Below are 15,578 nucleotides of genomic sequence, written 5' to 3'. Positions count from 1 at the left end.
GTGGTTTATTTCTAGTTTACATAAAGCTGTTTTTGCACAAAATCACTGCTAATCAAGATCATCGGCAATAGTCACAACGATAACCAACCCTATGACTATCCTTAACGAGCTCTTACCGTCTGCCAAGTATTTTACATATGTTTACTCATTTAATCTTCAAAACAATCTAGGAGGTAAATTATCCCTCTTTTACAGATGAGGAAATTGAGGCTCAGGGAAGATACATCATGTATCCAGGTCATAAATCTAGGAAGTTGTAGAGCCAGAATTCAAACCCAAGTCTCCCTGACTGCAAAGCCCTGCTCTTAACCACTCTGCAGTACTGCCTTTCTAATAATGCATGGTGCCTTCTTGGGTAAACTCCCCACGGGGAGGAGTCTTTGCACTTTAATTCGCTATAAGGCAAGAGGTTGCAGGTGCTGGGAAACATAATGAGCTCCACCTTGATAATCACTCTGAACAGAAAATGCCCAAAAAACAAAGCACAAAATATGCATCACTCCTCAGAGTTATCCTTCTAACACATCCATTGGAAAGAGGGGATAGGGAAAAGAAGAAATTGCTCTGGACTCACCCCCAAAAAAGACTCTCTGCTTCCCCAGAGCCGTCCAGTCTCATACTAGGCAGGACATAGCCTGTCTCACGTCAGTAATGAAAAAATGTGCTCATAAGCATGAATTCCACACCCCCAACAATGCTCAACCTTCTTGCCTCATCCTGCCTTCTCTGGTTTCCTGCGGGGAACAGGAGATGAGTCATGGCTGAAGCCTGGGAGCACTGCAATGTCTTCTTGTTACTTTACTCATTGACTTGAGAAAGAAAGACATATAAATAAAAACGACCTCCAGGACAATATCAGAGAGAGGAAAAAAAAAAGCTGAAAGTTGCAGGAAGCTTTCGCCTTGATGTATGTGGACTGGAGGACTTGAACCCAATCTCCAATGGGAACCCTGAGTGGCACCTGAACCTGAGCCACAGGTTCAAAAGTTACCTTAGGGGACCTTCCCATGAACCAAGCAAGGGCAGAAGGGAAAGTCAGTTCGGAGTTAGAGGACAGCATGCCTAAGTCCTGTGGTGTGAAGAAGCAACGTCCACGCTCATCCCCCCGTGGGAGTACCTTCCAGGTTCGCGGTGGTGATGGCTTCTAGTCACACATTATGTACTCCTACCTCAGGGAAGCTTCTCTGTCCTGCACAAAGACATTTCACAGACCCCCTCCCCCCAGAAGATTAAAGCTGAGAGGGGCCTTAAGATCCAGATTGTTTGGCAGATGTGGAAAATGAGGCCGCCAGTGAGGTAAAGCGATGTGCTCAAGGTCACAAAGCTAGTTAGTAATAGCACTGGAGTAGAACCCAGGTTTTCCTGATTTTCCAGCCAATGAACTTTGCACTGTACACTTCCTTGGTGACACAGCCCACAAACCACCACAGAGTACCTGGAAGACAGGCAGTGAGCCCAAAAAGAACTCTCACCAACACATCTCCTAGCCTAGATCCAATCCCCTATTTCTCCCTGACAACACTCTGATTCTGCTGTTTATACTTTCGGAGGTTTTCCCTGTTCAGCTTGTACTGTGCACGCAGTATGCAAAAACCATACCAGCAATACACTGTCAGGGACTCATTAAAAAAACCCCAATGATAGTAATTGCTCCTATGATGCTAACCCGAAAAAGAGCCACCAGCCCTAAGCTTCCAACTCAAACCAGAGAACAAAGACCGGATTCAAGGAATATGCTAATCTCACTCTTTTCTCTGCAAACCCCCCTCTACCAAATTATCCCATCGCTCCCAAGATCAACATGATTCCTGGGAGTCACCACAGAAGTCCTGAGGAAAATATACAGTCCCCACCGGTCCCCAGCGCCCTTACCACACACACAGCAATGTAATCACTTTAGCAACTTCTCAGTAACAAGCTCATTAAAAAGCAATTCTGCCATCTCTCCATAAAGCATGCGCCAGAGAACAATGCAAAAGAGGAGATGCCAATTAATTATAGAATGATCACCTCTAATGAACTCTGAAACCCTCCTGCTGTTGGTGACTTTGATGAAAAATCAGGGATGCTGGAAAAAGAGTGAATAGGGACACCTTGGCTACCTTGCTCAATTGTGAGTTTCAAATGTACCTCCTCGGATTCCACTGTTGATCCAAACTGCAAAATTACACTGATAAAACAATGAAAAGTACCAGGAAAGTGACAAGTGCACATATCACGTACGGTTGTGAGTCACACCACCAGAGCCCCTGTTCAGGCATCCTCAGTAGTGTCTGATTCTACACCATGGTTGTAGAATTATTGCCTCTGAAAGTGTCTCCGAGCCAGTGAGTGACAAACCCATGTCCTGTGCTCAGGACACCTGGAGATCCTAAGGTAACGAGTGAGTCGCCTGCTTCCCCACCCAGGCCCACCTGCCTCTCTGCACCTCCTAGTTGGCAAGGATGCCACTTCTCGGAACAGAGAGAAGCCCTTCCCACCATGAGGCTAAAGGAGGAAAAAGAAGAAACCACGTGCGGCCAACTTGTACCACTACCTGTGTGAGTCCTCTGGTGGGCCTTTAAGTGGGAGCTTTTTGTATAAACTTTCCGGCACCCGTTAAACTGACAGCGGTGAACCCTCTTCTTGTTTTCGGGGCATGCCTCAGCCCCTACCCCTCCTTGTTCACTGTCGCTCTGTCCACTCTTAACTGTCCCAGCTGCCGCCACGGCTGCCGCTGCTGTTGCCACCCCTCCCACCTTTACTGAGCTGAGTGCAGCCTTCTTGGCCACCAGTTTCAACGTCACTGTGCCATCCACGGCTGAGAGAGTCTGTGAGGTTTTGACCAGATGGCGGCTGAGCTCAGGGGACGAGGGGGGCGTTAATGAGGTCACTGCGTTGAGCTGGGCCTGGTTGACGGCTGTGTAGCTGTCTAGAGAAGAGCTGGTTGGCTGGAGGCTGAGGCAGGTCTCAGATAGCAACTTGTCCCGAGAGAGCAAAATGTCCACTGCCGAACTCTTCTCACAGATGGTCGCTTCCACAGGGAGCAGCAGGGGGTCTAAGCGCCGGAAACTTTCCTCAATGCACGGGGGAGGAGAAGCACGGAGGAAACAGTCTAAGTCCTCACCAAAGGTCTCCGAGATCCTCCTAGGCTCCGTCTGCAGGTAGCGTTCCAATTCAAGGCATGTCTGCAGAGGGGAAGGAGGGAGGGAGAGAAACAGCCATCAGAAGCAAAGAACACCACGAGACCACATGTTGACAGGCTGAGGAAGAAGATACAGGAAGGAACAGAGAATGTTTCATGGCTCGTATCTGAAATTCTCTTGTTGAAAGGTCTGACCTTGTTATTTTCTCCCTGGACACTTCTGAAGGGTTCACAAGGGTCACATGATATGAGTTCAACTACTATAGTTAATGGGGAACTAGAAGCCCAGAAGGGCTATCTCACACCATCAAGTTCCCTGAGAACATTTAATGTTAAAATGGTCTCATGCTCCACAATCCAATTCAGCAGGTGAGATGCTCTAAGCCTCCCTAGGAGTTCCCGCGCAAGCAAGAAGCAAATAGAATCAGACAAGATTTTCATATCAAGACTCCCCACAGTCCAACTTAATTTTTCAAATAGACTTTAGCAAGTCACAAAAATAGACCAGTTTTCCAACTTGCCCTTTAGAATAAACCATGCCCACCCAAACTAAGTCATGAGCTGAACCAACAGCAAGCCCTGCCTTGGGAATGGATTCCCTAACCAGCAGGAATGGACACTGTTCTAAAGAACGCCTTGTATAAAACCTTTGATGCACATGACAAAACCCCCATTGTTTACAGCAAGTTATTCAAAATACAATTGCTACATACTGTGTGGCAAGGAGCATGAGTCCCATTATAATAATTTGACATCTCTGACTCCACAATAAAAATAAGTTCAATCATAGCTATTTGAATTGGTACAGATAAGACACAATCTATTTCAACATAAAGTTTTCACCCGGTAAAGAAGTGAGGAAAAAGAAACCAAAAAAACAGAAAGGTTCAGAGTTTCAACAAATCTTCATCCATGGTGCATGTAAGTCTTTGTAAGATGGGGGAAGCGCTATTATGGCCAAAGCGGATTTTAAGTTTATAATCTAAAAGCTCTCCTCACTTAATCCTACTCTTCCAGAATCTGGTAGAAAACCATGGTGCTAACTTATACTATCAGTTCAATTTGCTCTAACTTCTGGGGCTTCAACAAAGAAAACACTGATGGCAAATTTAAAATGTGACTAGCTCCTAATTTACTGCCTCTGTAGAGCTTCTATGTTTTCAACCAATGTTCTGATTCTAGGTTTTTATTCTGTTAAGAATCTATTTTAATGATATACCTAGTTGTGTTGTATCTGTCAAGGATTTTATTTTGGTGACATTTCAAAAGATTGGTTTTTAATCAGCCTTCTGGTAAAACTCTGCATTACTGAATAAGAAAAGCAGATTTTTAACAATGAATCACCTTTGGGTCTCACTATTGATTTTTAATAGGATAAACTAATGAATGGTTCCAATCTTCATTCAACCCTCATGTCACAAGTGTTCACTCAACTACTGTGTTCACAGCAAGGTGCAAGGCTTTCTGTATGTTAGAAGAAGAAGACGGTGATAGATCCATGTGATGTAGGTGCAGAATAAACAATTATCAGCTAAAAATTACATGAATTTATAAGCAAAGTGGTACCAAATAACATAACAATAAAGTATGTTGATAAGTTCTTAGGGGATGAGTGGACAATGAATTCTGTACTCTATATTATGGAGGTATTAATCAAGTAAAGCTTATTGGAAAAGTAAGTTTGATTCTATTTTGCTTATTGATTAAATAATAGCTCTTGCTGAGTAGCTTCCCACCACTTTATATCCGAAACAAGTACTACCACCTTCTCAGGTCTAGGAATTTGTCTTATCCTTATTTGCCCCTTTTCTGAATTCTATGTTTCAGAGATTTTCCCTTTCATTTTTCCATCTCATTGCTAAAAATTATCATTTACTTCTTTCCAATATTGAAACCCTCAGTGTTAGCCCCAGTCAATTCACTTCTGAATTATAAGATATTACCCCTGAAACCTCCCCTTCCCTTTTTAAACCATCATCTGCCAAGTACAGTGTCTGGTACCCATCAGGTACATAATGTCTATCAAACAAAGATAAAATCAACTTTATACTATTATTTTGATCATTCTATTCTACTCCACTCTACAAAAGCCACCTGCTGACCCTAACCTGGACTAGGCTGAGGCTAGCAATCCTAGAAATGACCACTAATACATGTCTTCTAGAACATAATTGTAATACTCCTTTAGCTTTGCCCAAAGAGCAGAACCAGACCATAGAGACACAGATATGTTTCAGGTAGAAATCAGCTGAATCATAGGTTATAAGAGGTCCTTCCCGGCCTCACAAACAAGGACGATTTCACACTCACAGTCACCAGTGTCTGTGGATACAGCTTTCGGATGTCATGTCATCTTACATATTTTTAGCTCACAGAATCAAAAGTCACTAAGAAATTGTTGTGATTATTAGGAAGCTCAGATCTCTTCATACTCTAAGGAATTCTAAGGAACTGAGATATTCTAAATGCATTTACACACTCTTCAGGGAGGATAAAAAATAACCTACCCAGGGCTTCCCTGGTGGCGCAGTGGTTGGGAGTCCACCTGCCGATGCAGGGGACACAGGTTCGTGCCCCGGTCCGGGAAGATCCCACATGCCGCAGAGCGGCTGGGCCCGTGAGCCATGGCCGCTGAGCCTGCGCGTCCAGAGCCTGTGCTCCGCAACGGGAGAGGCCAAAACAGTGAGAGGACCGCGTACCAAAAAAAAACAAACAAAAATAACCTACCCAGTATGCCCTAGTTTGAATCCCAGATTGAATCCCAGAACACATGGATCACACTAATTATCTAAGGATGGAGATACTTCCCATGATTAAATGTGGGAAAATCTGGACCACTTAAGAGAGGTTATCACTTGCAATCCTAATACAAGGCATTATTATTCCATCTGAGAGTTAGAGAAGCATGAGTACCCATCAGAATGTGCTGAGTAGCCCTCTGAAATCATTATGGAATATTTTTGTCTTGAGAAATCTACTTCTTGTAATATTTGCTGGAGATGAAGCTTAGATAGAAAAGAAGACTTTGTCAACCAGAAACTCAACAGGAGTGTTGGAGATTAAAATGTTAATGAGGAGGAGGATTTCAATGTTAGATTATTTCCAAGCAAAAGAGACAGTTTATCACCAATGTTTTTGAAAAATAATTATAAGAACTCCCTTAAGAAACGCCTATGATGTTTAATTGGAATTTAAGGTATCAGTATTTACTCAGAGATTTTAATACATATACACACAGAGGTATGTATAGAAATAAATGTGTATATGCATGTATGTGTATATATACATGTATTTCCTAGCTCCATCAATGAGAAGAGTCTACAAGCAAAGACACCCCAGTAGCAGTGAGCACACCTGGCATGAAGATCTTGGTTTCTAAATATCACTATCCAATAAAGGGAACCAGAGTGCCTTGGAGAAATAGTTGATTGAAAGGCTGAGGCAAAGAAAATAAAGATGAGACTAGAATATACTGTCATACCAGAAGGTAAGGAAGTGCTCATAAAGTGATGGAGGCATGTCAAAAAGACTCATGAGCCAACCTGAAGGAGTTCTCAAAGTCCAAATCTAGGCAACGTGAGCAACAAAAATGAATAATGATAACAGATTCTAACCCATGGAACATGATTAATATCCAAGAATCCATAGTGATATAAATAAACGGTTGAATAAATAAATAAATGGAGGAGATAGATCAGCTCCTACTTATAGTAAAATTACAATTAATAAACATAGAAGTATTGAAAATAGAAGTATTGAAATAGAAAATCGCCATTAGTCAAACAACAAAGTAGTAATGAGTACAGGCAAGAATCACCAATGGATGCTAAAATTAATAGATGAAGGTATAATGAGAAACAAGATATTTGCCTAGTCTCAAAGCACCCACCCAACAAGACATTTATTAATTACAAAGACAAAAATAATAATTTTACAGTAGAGAAACCTGGCATGCACCACCTTCACCATATGATAAAATTTTGCAGCGTATTGATATCATGCTCCCCGGACATGATAGGCTGAAAAGGGCACAACATTATTCTGTGCCATTCTTGCCAAAAGTACCTAACTTCAATCTAATCATGAGAAAACATGAGACCAATACAAATTGAGGGCCATTCTACAAAATAACTGGCTGGTATTCTTTAAAAGTATGAAGATCATGAGGAACAAAGAAGAAGCTGTCACAGATTGCAGGAAACTAAGGAGATAAGACAACTAAATGCAATGGATCCCTGCCTGGATCCTGGATGAGAAAAAGGACACCGGTGGGAAAAATAATGTAATTCAAATAAAGTGTATAAATTAGTTAATGGTATTTTATCAAGGTTAATCTCTTGTTCTGATACTTGTATTATGATTATGTAACATTAAGGGAAGCTGCAAAGAGTGTATACAGGAACTCTATGTACAATTTTTGCGACTTAATATAAGTCTAAATACTTTCAAAAGAGAGAGAGAGAGAGAGAGAGAGAGAAGAAGAAATGCCCATCGGCACACTAGGAGTGTCTCCAGATTGCAAATTTCGATACAGAGTTCAAATGTTTGTTTGTCCACCAGAACCAGAGATTGGGACTCTGTCCCAATGACACTAGCCAGCAAACTTCAAATTGGAGTCAGCAGATGTCAATTTAATGACATAAATCATGGCTGTCTGGTACCTCACCTTGGAGAAATGAGGCTTTCCTCAGCCTGACCTAACAATACAACTTAGGGTTTGAGCCACTGGATCAGCCTCCACCTTCTCAAAAATCCACTACCGTCAGCAATGGGGAGGAAACGCACCCAACTGCAAAGTGACTTCCTTATTATTTATGAGTCACAGATGAGTTTTGTGAAGGCTGTCCGATATCTCAATTTCAAAATGCATGGCTTCTTCTAGTTTCCTAACAAACATCACCTGAATTTGGTTTTGAAATGATCACCCTGAAATATTTTAAAATACTCTCCATTCTCTTCATAGCCTTCTTGTTGAAACATGCTTATTAAAATGATAATCCAAGACCTAGTTTTTAAAAAAGAAAAAAATTCAAACCTGTTAACTGCCATACCTGCTACTTCTATGATAGGATGCACAGGCAGAATTTGACAGAAAACAGGATAATCCAAGTCTTGCAGGACAAATCAAGTTCACCAAAATCTCCCTGCTGTTGGCAAGAGGTAGTTACTTTCACAGGATCAAGAAACTTGGTCATATGTGGGCATGATGATGCCAAGGTTACCAAATGGCTCTTGTTCAACCTGTCCTTATCTCATCATAATTTACATGAAAATTGCCAGTCAAGATTGCAAATATCTCCAGGTGCTTTTGCCATTTCCCCTAAAACCCTCCCCCTAAAGGGTTTCCCTCACCTATTTTTCCTCTCCTTAACTTCCCCTCATGCCCATATGCTTGACACAATCTTTTATTTTCTCTCCCACTAATCATTCTTTCATCCAAAGTTCAGCATAAAGTCTATCTCTTTCAGGAAGCCTGGTTTAGGAAACACAGAGTTAAGAAAATATGCTGGCTGTCAAGTGTTGAAAGACAACCCTCCTCAATCCTGGACAATTAAACTGTGTCTCCAAAATGAATCTAAGGGTCCATAAATTGGTAGCATGTCTGGTTTATTAAGATTATGATCTCCTTAAAAGCAATGACCATATTGTTTAAATCACATAGGTCTCAAACAATAAAAATAATCTTTTAGAGCTAAATTCTACCTTTGCTATCTCAGATGGGAGATATGTCTAAGTATTTGAAGTGGTGTAGCACTGTAAGAACTTTCTAAAACATAAGCTTGCCTCACAACCCCCATCCATCACCACCACTGAAACTATACCCATGTTTGGTTGGGGCAGACTCTAGTCCAGCCTCCTCAATGCCATCCCTTTAAAGCCAAATGTTTTTAAAACACAAAAAGTTCTAGGCTTTTTTTCTGTCTTTTAATTAGAACATAAGACAAAGCCATTGGTCCAATATTCTTGCCACCACTCAATAACTGTGTCACTAGGAGTAGTTATTTGTAGTCTTTGGATCCACATATACTTGAGTTAGTGAGTCAAAAAAGAAATAGAAGAAATAAAAGAAATGGCATTTTGCTAATGATTTCTTTCTGGAATAATATAGTCATTGAAATAAAGTGCCACCTACACTACTACCTGTGTTCATAATCAATTATCAGTCATTTGTGTTCCCTTTAGCCAGCTGCCCTTCATTCTAAGTATTCCACCTATTTCATTCACTTAAAAGATCCAAGAGTTAAAAGAACAAAGAGATCAAACAAACTGGGGAAAGAACATAGAGGCAAAAATATGGGGAGATAACAGCAATCTCCTTCATGGAAACTTGCAAAGTCATGCTTCTTCTGAGATCAGACCTTGACCTACTGATGTTGATGATGATGATAATGCCGATGCTTCCAGCAAGGAAGGGGTGAATTTTGGCTCCAGAAAGAATGCTCACCCAGTGAACTGCACACACAGGTGAACTGCACTTAGCTGCCCATGGGAGCCCCTTCCTGACATTTATTATGTGTGGTTTTGTCACGTGCTATTAACCATGGTGCCACAGTCCCCAAAGAGTCTGAAGTATAGAAACAGGGAGACGAAGCTCTTACCTTTCTCCTGGGAGTGTCCCAAAGCTTAATTACTTTTCTGTGCTCTGAAATTCACACACAACCCAGAATGGAAATTCAAAGTGACACAAAACAAGCTACTGACAGTAGGGTAATTTGTGCTTCTTTTGTAAAGCAATCTTCTAAAATACTCATTCTTTCTAACATATTATTAACTAAGTTCACACTTCACACTTTTTGGCAAAATCTTTATTCTTCTAACTCCAAGCCAACTTGAAAACTCTATAGGATTGCAAAGATTGATATTTATGGGAACTTTGTGATTTTTTTTTTCCCCCTTCAAAGGATGGTATGATGTAATGGTTCTGACACATTTCTAGTCTTTTTAAATTAGGTCAGAGTTGAAAGATGGGAAAGGAAGTTGAAAGCATGGCCAGAGTTCTGGTACCAATTTTTCTGAGGGATTGGGGGAGGGAAAGGAAGCACCATAATTGATAAACTCAGTAAGCCTGTGGGAGAACCTCACATAACAGGCACCTCAACTTTTTGCCCATCTTCCTGGGTTTTGACATTTCAAAGCAGTTCTGAGGAGGAGAATGTAACAGTGAACCTAACTCGTAGCAGAGAGGAGGTATGAACCAGTGACAAGAATCAAACTTGTAAGACCTAGAGATAGATTTTAAACAAACATTCACTTTTTCTTGACTTTCACTGCCAGAAAATATTTGGGTGGAAAGTTAGGAGAGAATAAATTCTGTCTAGAAATTGTGGGTGAGCAAGTATATGGTATAAGTGAAAATCTCTTACTGCGTTTTTTAGCTATTAGGTTAAAAAAAAGGAACCCACATCAACAGCACACCCCAGAGGTACAACAGTATTACCCATCACTGTCAGAACTGCTGAACTCCGCAAAACCACCACAGCACTGTAACCAGTGTAAGATGCCATTCCTTCCCACTGTCTCTCACATCGACTGGTTGCTGGAGCTGAAACCAAATTAAGTATTTCCCTCTAGTAATCTGTAAATTCTGAGAGACAGTGCTATGAAAATTAACTGAATTCTAAACAAACATGAAAGTTGGGAAATCTCTACCAAAACCCCTTCAGTGTTTCTCCTCCCCCAACTATTTTCAACATACAAAGAAAATATTTGTTGTATATTTTTCCTTTGGGGAGGCTGGGGAGAAAGGAGACAAAATTAAAGGCCTGGGGAGAGCGTGACGTCTCTGAAATAGACAGCCTCAAATACCCCTTTCATCTCCCAAGGATTCCTTAGTTGCAGCGCATTAAAAACAAACAAACCAACAACCACCAAACAACTCAAATCCGAATTAAGAGTTAAGGCGAATTTTACAGCCATGTAACCTGCGCAGAGTTGGGGCCCACGTCTTGTGCTCCTTGTCTCCCAGGCCTCCAACAACCTGGAAGAGCTCTTTCCTCCTTCACAGTGTCTGTGACCCTTAAAATTCAGTGTCCACTAGGGACAAGGTGGCCCATGCACGAGAGGCCATCCTATCTTGGTTCAGGGTTCTTCTTCCATATGTTACTTTTCAGAACACACCAATGAGAAGTCTATCACTCTGGCCTCTACCTACAATTACTGCACCTACCCTACATCAGCCCTTAAGGAGAGTCACTCGCTCTCACTTGGCCACTGAACTATAACTAAATTCAACTTCTGAGTCATGGAGAGACACCACTGCTCATCACAGCTAGATCACAGAACATGCTGGGGTCCACTATCAACTTGCTTCCCAGCTAAGTCTCCATTTAGCTTGACACACACTGGAGGAAATCCCATTTGTTACTTTAGAGCTTGAAAGTAAGTTTCATTAGATGTCTCTGCTTCAGTTATTATACTTTCATAGACAAAATAAAATTCATGCCTTAATAGTCAAGGAAAAATCATCCTACACTAGAGTAAAGACCCAGATCTGGGCTGAGAGTGTGGTTTAAGAAAGAAAAAAAATGTACAAGAGACACCCCCAAAGGAAAAGCCCATCACTGCGCGGGAGAGGGCCAACCAGTCCTTGCTCGAGAAGAAGGGCACCCTGCTCCAGCAACTCATGAGAGCCCAAGGACTCGGGAGAAGGCCTCCCCCCTGAGGGGTGATGCTTCGCGAGAACAATGATCCTGACAGTTGCTCAGCTTCACCATTAATTCTCCATAAAGAGCAGTTTTTGCGATGAGCGCTTGTGTCAGGAGGGGCCTGATGGTTCAGAAACCTGTAATTATTCTTGGCTCGCCACCCCCCCACTGCCTCTGCACCTGTGTCAGTTCAAGGCACCAGCTGGCCATGTCTTGCCTCCTGCCTCTTAAAGGGGTGGATTGCGGCTGGGAGGGGGCGGGTGGGCAGGGGAGCCTTCATTGAAAACCCACACTCACGTTACTTGCCTCTTCTTCCAAAATGCAAAAACAAAACAAAAATTTTAAATTCACCAATCTCATCCCTTCCCCCAATGGGTCTTGCCAAAGGAAACAAATAAACATTAATTGGCTAGAGAGCCTTCATTCAAACCAAAATTACTGAAAAACACAGTAACAGGGAAAGGTCTGACAAGGGGTTATTAATCCTGTTTTACAACCCGCTCTTACTCACCCCCCTACCCGCTCCTGTGAACTTTGCACACACACGCACACACCCTCCCCAAACTCCCTGGGCCCCTCTGCACTGAGTGGCCAAGATCGGAACATGCCGAACCCATGACATCATCTCCCCTTCCTCTCCCAAATCACTTGCACAGGCTGACTCAGGCTACTGGGATTTTTTTTTTTTTTTTTTTAAAGCAAGCTCATTTCATTGACTCCCTTCTGGACCATTGTTATATCCTTCTCAGTCGGGTAAATTAAATATATCCTTCCTCTACCTCCCATAAAAAATACGTATACATACATGATTGTTTTTCACCCCAAAGCACAGCTGCCCAGGTGTACAATGTATACACACACACACACACACACACACACACACACACACACACACAAACCCACTCGAAGCTTGAATTTCCCAAGAACAACAGGTTCAAATCCCATCGGGGCCCTCAGTGGCAGATGCAATTTAGTGGCTGGTGATCACAGAGGATATTTTCAAAACCAAGAGAGTTTAAGCACTTCCACTGTGGAATGCTGAAGACAACGTAGCGGCACTAAGAGGAATGTTTGTTTTGCTCCTCAGACTTCGAAAAGTGACAGCCAAAGACATAATGAAACCAAGCCCTAAGCCGCTTTTCCTGACATAGATGGTTGTTCATTTACTTAATTTAGGGTCCTTGGAATCAATTTCCCAAAATATTCAAGGTGCCTATGTGGGTGTGCTACTGTGCTGCTCACCCCAGTTAAGGAAACAGGCCCTGTGTACCCTGAAAGGCAGAAGCAAGGGGGTTAAGAGTTGGCCCTGGAGACAGACTGCCTGGGTCCAAAATCAGGTTGCACTACTTACTAGCTCACATCACTGCTGGGCAAGTTACTTGACCCCTCTGCCTCAGTTTCCTCATCTGTAAAGTGAGATAACAGAAGAACCTACCCTGCAGAAGTGTGTGAGAGTTCAATCACTCTCAAGTGTCAAGCGCTTATAACAGGGCCTGAAACACACACTATGGATGCTATAGCCAATATATAATGTGTTCTTTTCATTACACATCTAAGAAGAAAATAAATATATCAAGGGCACGGAAAGGGAAGATGAAAACACCAAATAATTATCAAGGTAAAGCAAAGCTGTTGAATGGAAAAGGTTAAGTGAGCAGGGGACTCCGGCTGCATGACCTACCTCACTGCGCTGTTTTCTCACCTACCAGGTGAATGGATGGGGGTTCTCAGGAACCTACTAGTCTGGAGTTCCAGGAGGCCATGAAATAGTGGTGGAAGGGTAAAGAAACATGGGAATGGCTCATTCAGAACAGGTTTGAAGGAACAGACCAATGGTTTTGCTGCCCAACTGGCTGGTGAAAGGAAGGAGGCTGCAAAACCCAGAAGAAGGTGGTCTTTGGCCTCTTCACAGGCACCTCATGCCCTCGCTCATGAAGCTTAAGACACTCACTAACCCAAGTTTACAGATACCATGAAACGAATTCTCTGGTTCACCGTGGATATGAGCCTCGCCAGCATCTAAATATAATCTTCACTAGAATATGGGCTCCTCGAAGACACCCGGACTTGTTTTTGACTCATGGCCTGATTCAAGCATTTGTCTTGTCGAATGAATGAATGAAGCAACTCTCAAACAAACAATTCAGTCAAAACGTCAACACAATTGATCACAATTCTGTTCAGGCAGGGGTCGAAAGTATGATACAAGCCCAAAATTCTTCTTCCTCCACCAAAAGAACACCAGAAACAATATGTATGCATATATAACCCACAACAGTCCTTGTAGGCTTCAGCAGTATTTTAATATTTAATTACAGGTGATATTAACTTGTCTCTTCAATGTTTTTCATTAAAGAAAAAAAAAAAGTTTAAATGCTTACTGTCTGGGATACACCCAGCATTCCCAAATGAGAGGCACATTTAGATTCCCACAAGGCCATAGGGCAGCCCTGTGTAGGAAGTAAAAGCCATTTCCTCATCTCAGAGAATGTTCCTCTTCCTCCTGCCACTTCATCTTTTCTCCTCTGGCCTCCAGAAACCACCAGGAAGAGAAGCCATAAACACAAGTGGACAAGGTGCTGTTCAACTCTCATTTGTATTGGTAAAAAGAACCTGGCCTGGGAATCAGATTCAACACCTCCCTTTCCAACACTGCCTCTTCCCTTCCCACGGAACTACTAACCCTGAGCAGGGAGTTCTTTCCCTTCCTGCAAAGTGAGTGAACCACCCTCTCAAGACCCCTTCCAGCTCAAGTGCTTGCTGATAGTACTTCAGTGGCCTGCCATCACACTTACTTCCTCGCCATGGCAAATCAGATCCTACATGAACCAGTCTTGTTTTCTTCACCTCTTACCGCCCCCCTTCCATTCACACAACCACACCAAGCTCAGGGCCACAGTGCCTGCTATTCCTGCACCCCAGAATCCAGACTCCCCAGGTCATGGCATACCTGCTTTCTTTTAATGTTATGTTTTGGTTTAATTGCCACCTATTCAGAGAGTCCTTTGATCTGCCTAGATAAACTAACCCAAACACCCTATTCATTCTCCCTCAGACTACCTTGTTTTATTTGTTTTTTAGTTACTTACCAAGCCCTGGAAAGATCTAAATTATTTGTTTTCATGTTTATTGTCCATCTTTCCATACTATTAGGGAAGTTCCAGCAGAGTAGGGACCTGGGCTTATGTGCCAATGAATCTCCACACCCAGCACAGGGCCTGGAAAAGGCATCTAAATATACTAGTTTAATGGGTAAATGAATCGATGAAGCCATTAGTCAATGCTGAATTCCAGGGAGGACTTTAGCTGGTCTCACCAGCCAGGAAAGCTATCCTAAAATGTCTACCTTATTAGGTCAGAGGACTCCATCAATGTTTCTCCTCCGTTCACATTTTAGCACCGAGAAAGCACTCACTGACTCATACTCATCAGACTCAGTAAGATGGAAACTCTGCTCAAGACAAAGAGATCAGCCTTGGGTCCTCACACCTGCACATTTCAAACAGATGCAAAGAGGGTATTTCTTCTCAGGAGTCTGTATTGCATCATGTGCTCCAAGTGTCGCTCAGATGAACAAACCCACCCTCTCCTGGCCTCCACAACCAGGTTCCTGTTAACTGGTGCCCTGAGGGAACAGATTTAAGATAGAGACTCAACCATCTTACATCATTTATTCCCATTTCTATTACCCAAAAGGACCTCCCTGAGAAAGGCAACTCTGGCCACTGGTCTCTGAAGCACTTGAGGGTCACATCCATTTGGTTCCCAACACGGGCATCCCCACATTCACTGATATTTCGATGAAACAG

The 15,578-nt window shown here is 42.5% G+C and overlaps 1 protein-coding gene across 11 annotated transcripts in view; it reads right to left on the bottom strand.

Annotated features, from left to right (window-relative positions):
* Positions 1-15,578, bottom strand: part of KLF7 (KLF transcription factor 7) — a 109,892-nt gene that overhangs the window by 65,773 nt on the left and 28,541 nt on the right. For 10 of the 11 annotated variants that reach the window (XR_010944294.1, XR_010944295.1, XR_010944297.1 and 7 more), the window contains one exon: positions 2,537-3,167. Coding sequence is in view for 4 of the 11 variants with exons in the window: in XM_067740845.1 (XP_067596946.1) it covers positions 2,537-3,167 (631 nt within the window). In the remaining 7 variants the exon portion in view is untranslated. Of the gene's footprint in view, positions 1-2,533; positions 3,168-15,578 lie in introns of all 11 variants that reach the window. The other variant, XM_067740847.1, reaches the window with a different exon arrangement.

Source organism: Pseudorca crassidens, chromosome 6, assembly GCF_039906515.1.
Source record: "Pseudorca crassidens isolate mPseCra1 chromosome 6, mPseCra1.hap1, whole genome shotgun sequence".
NCBI lineage: Eukaryota > Metazoa > Chordata > Mammalia > Artiodactyla > Delphinidae > Pseudorca > Pseudorca crassidens.
The sequence above is the reverse complement of the archived record's forward strand: the minus strand, read 5'-3'. Positions and strand labels throughout refer to the sequence as shown.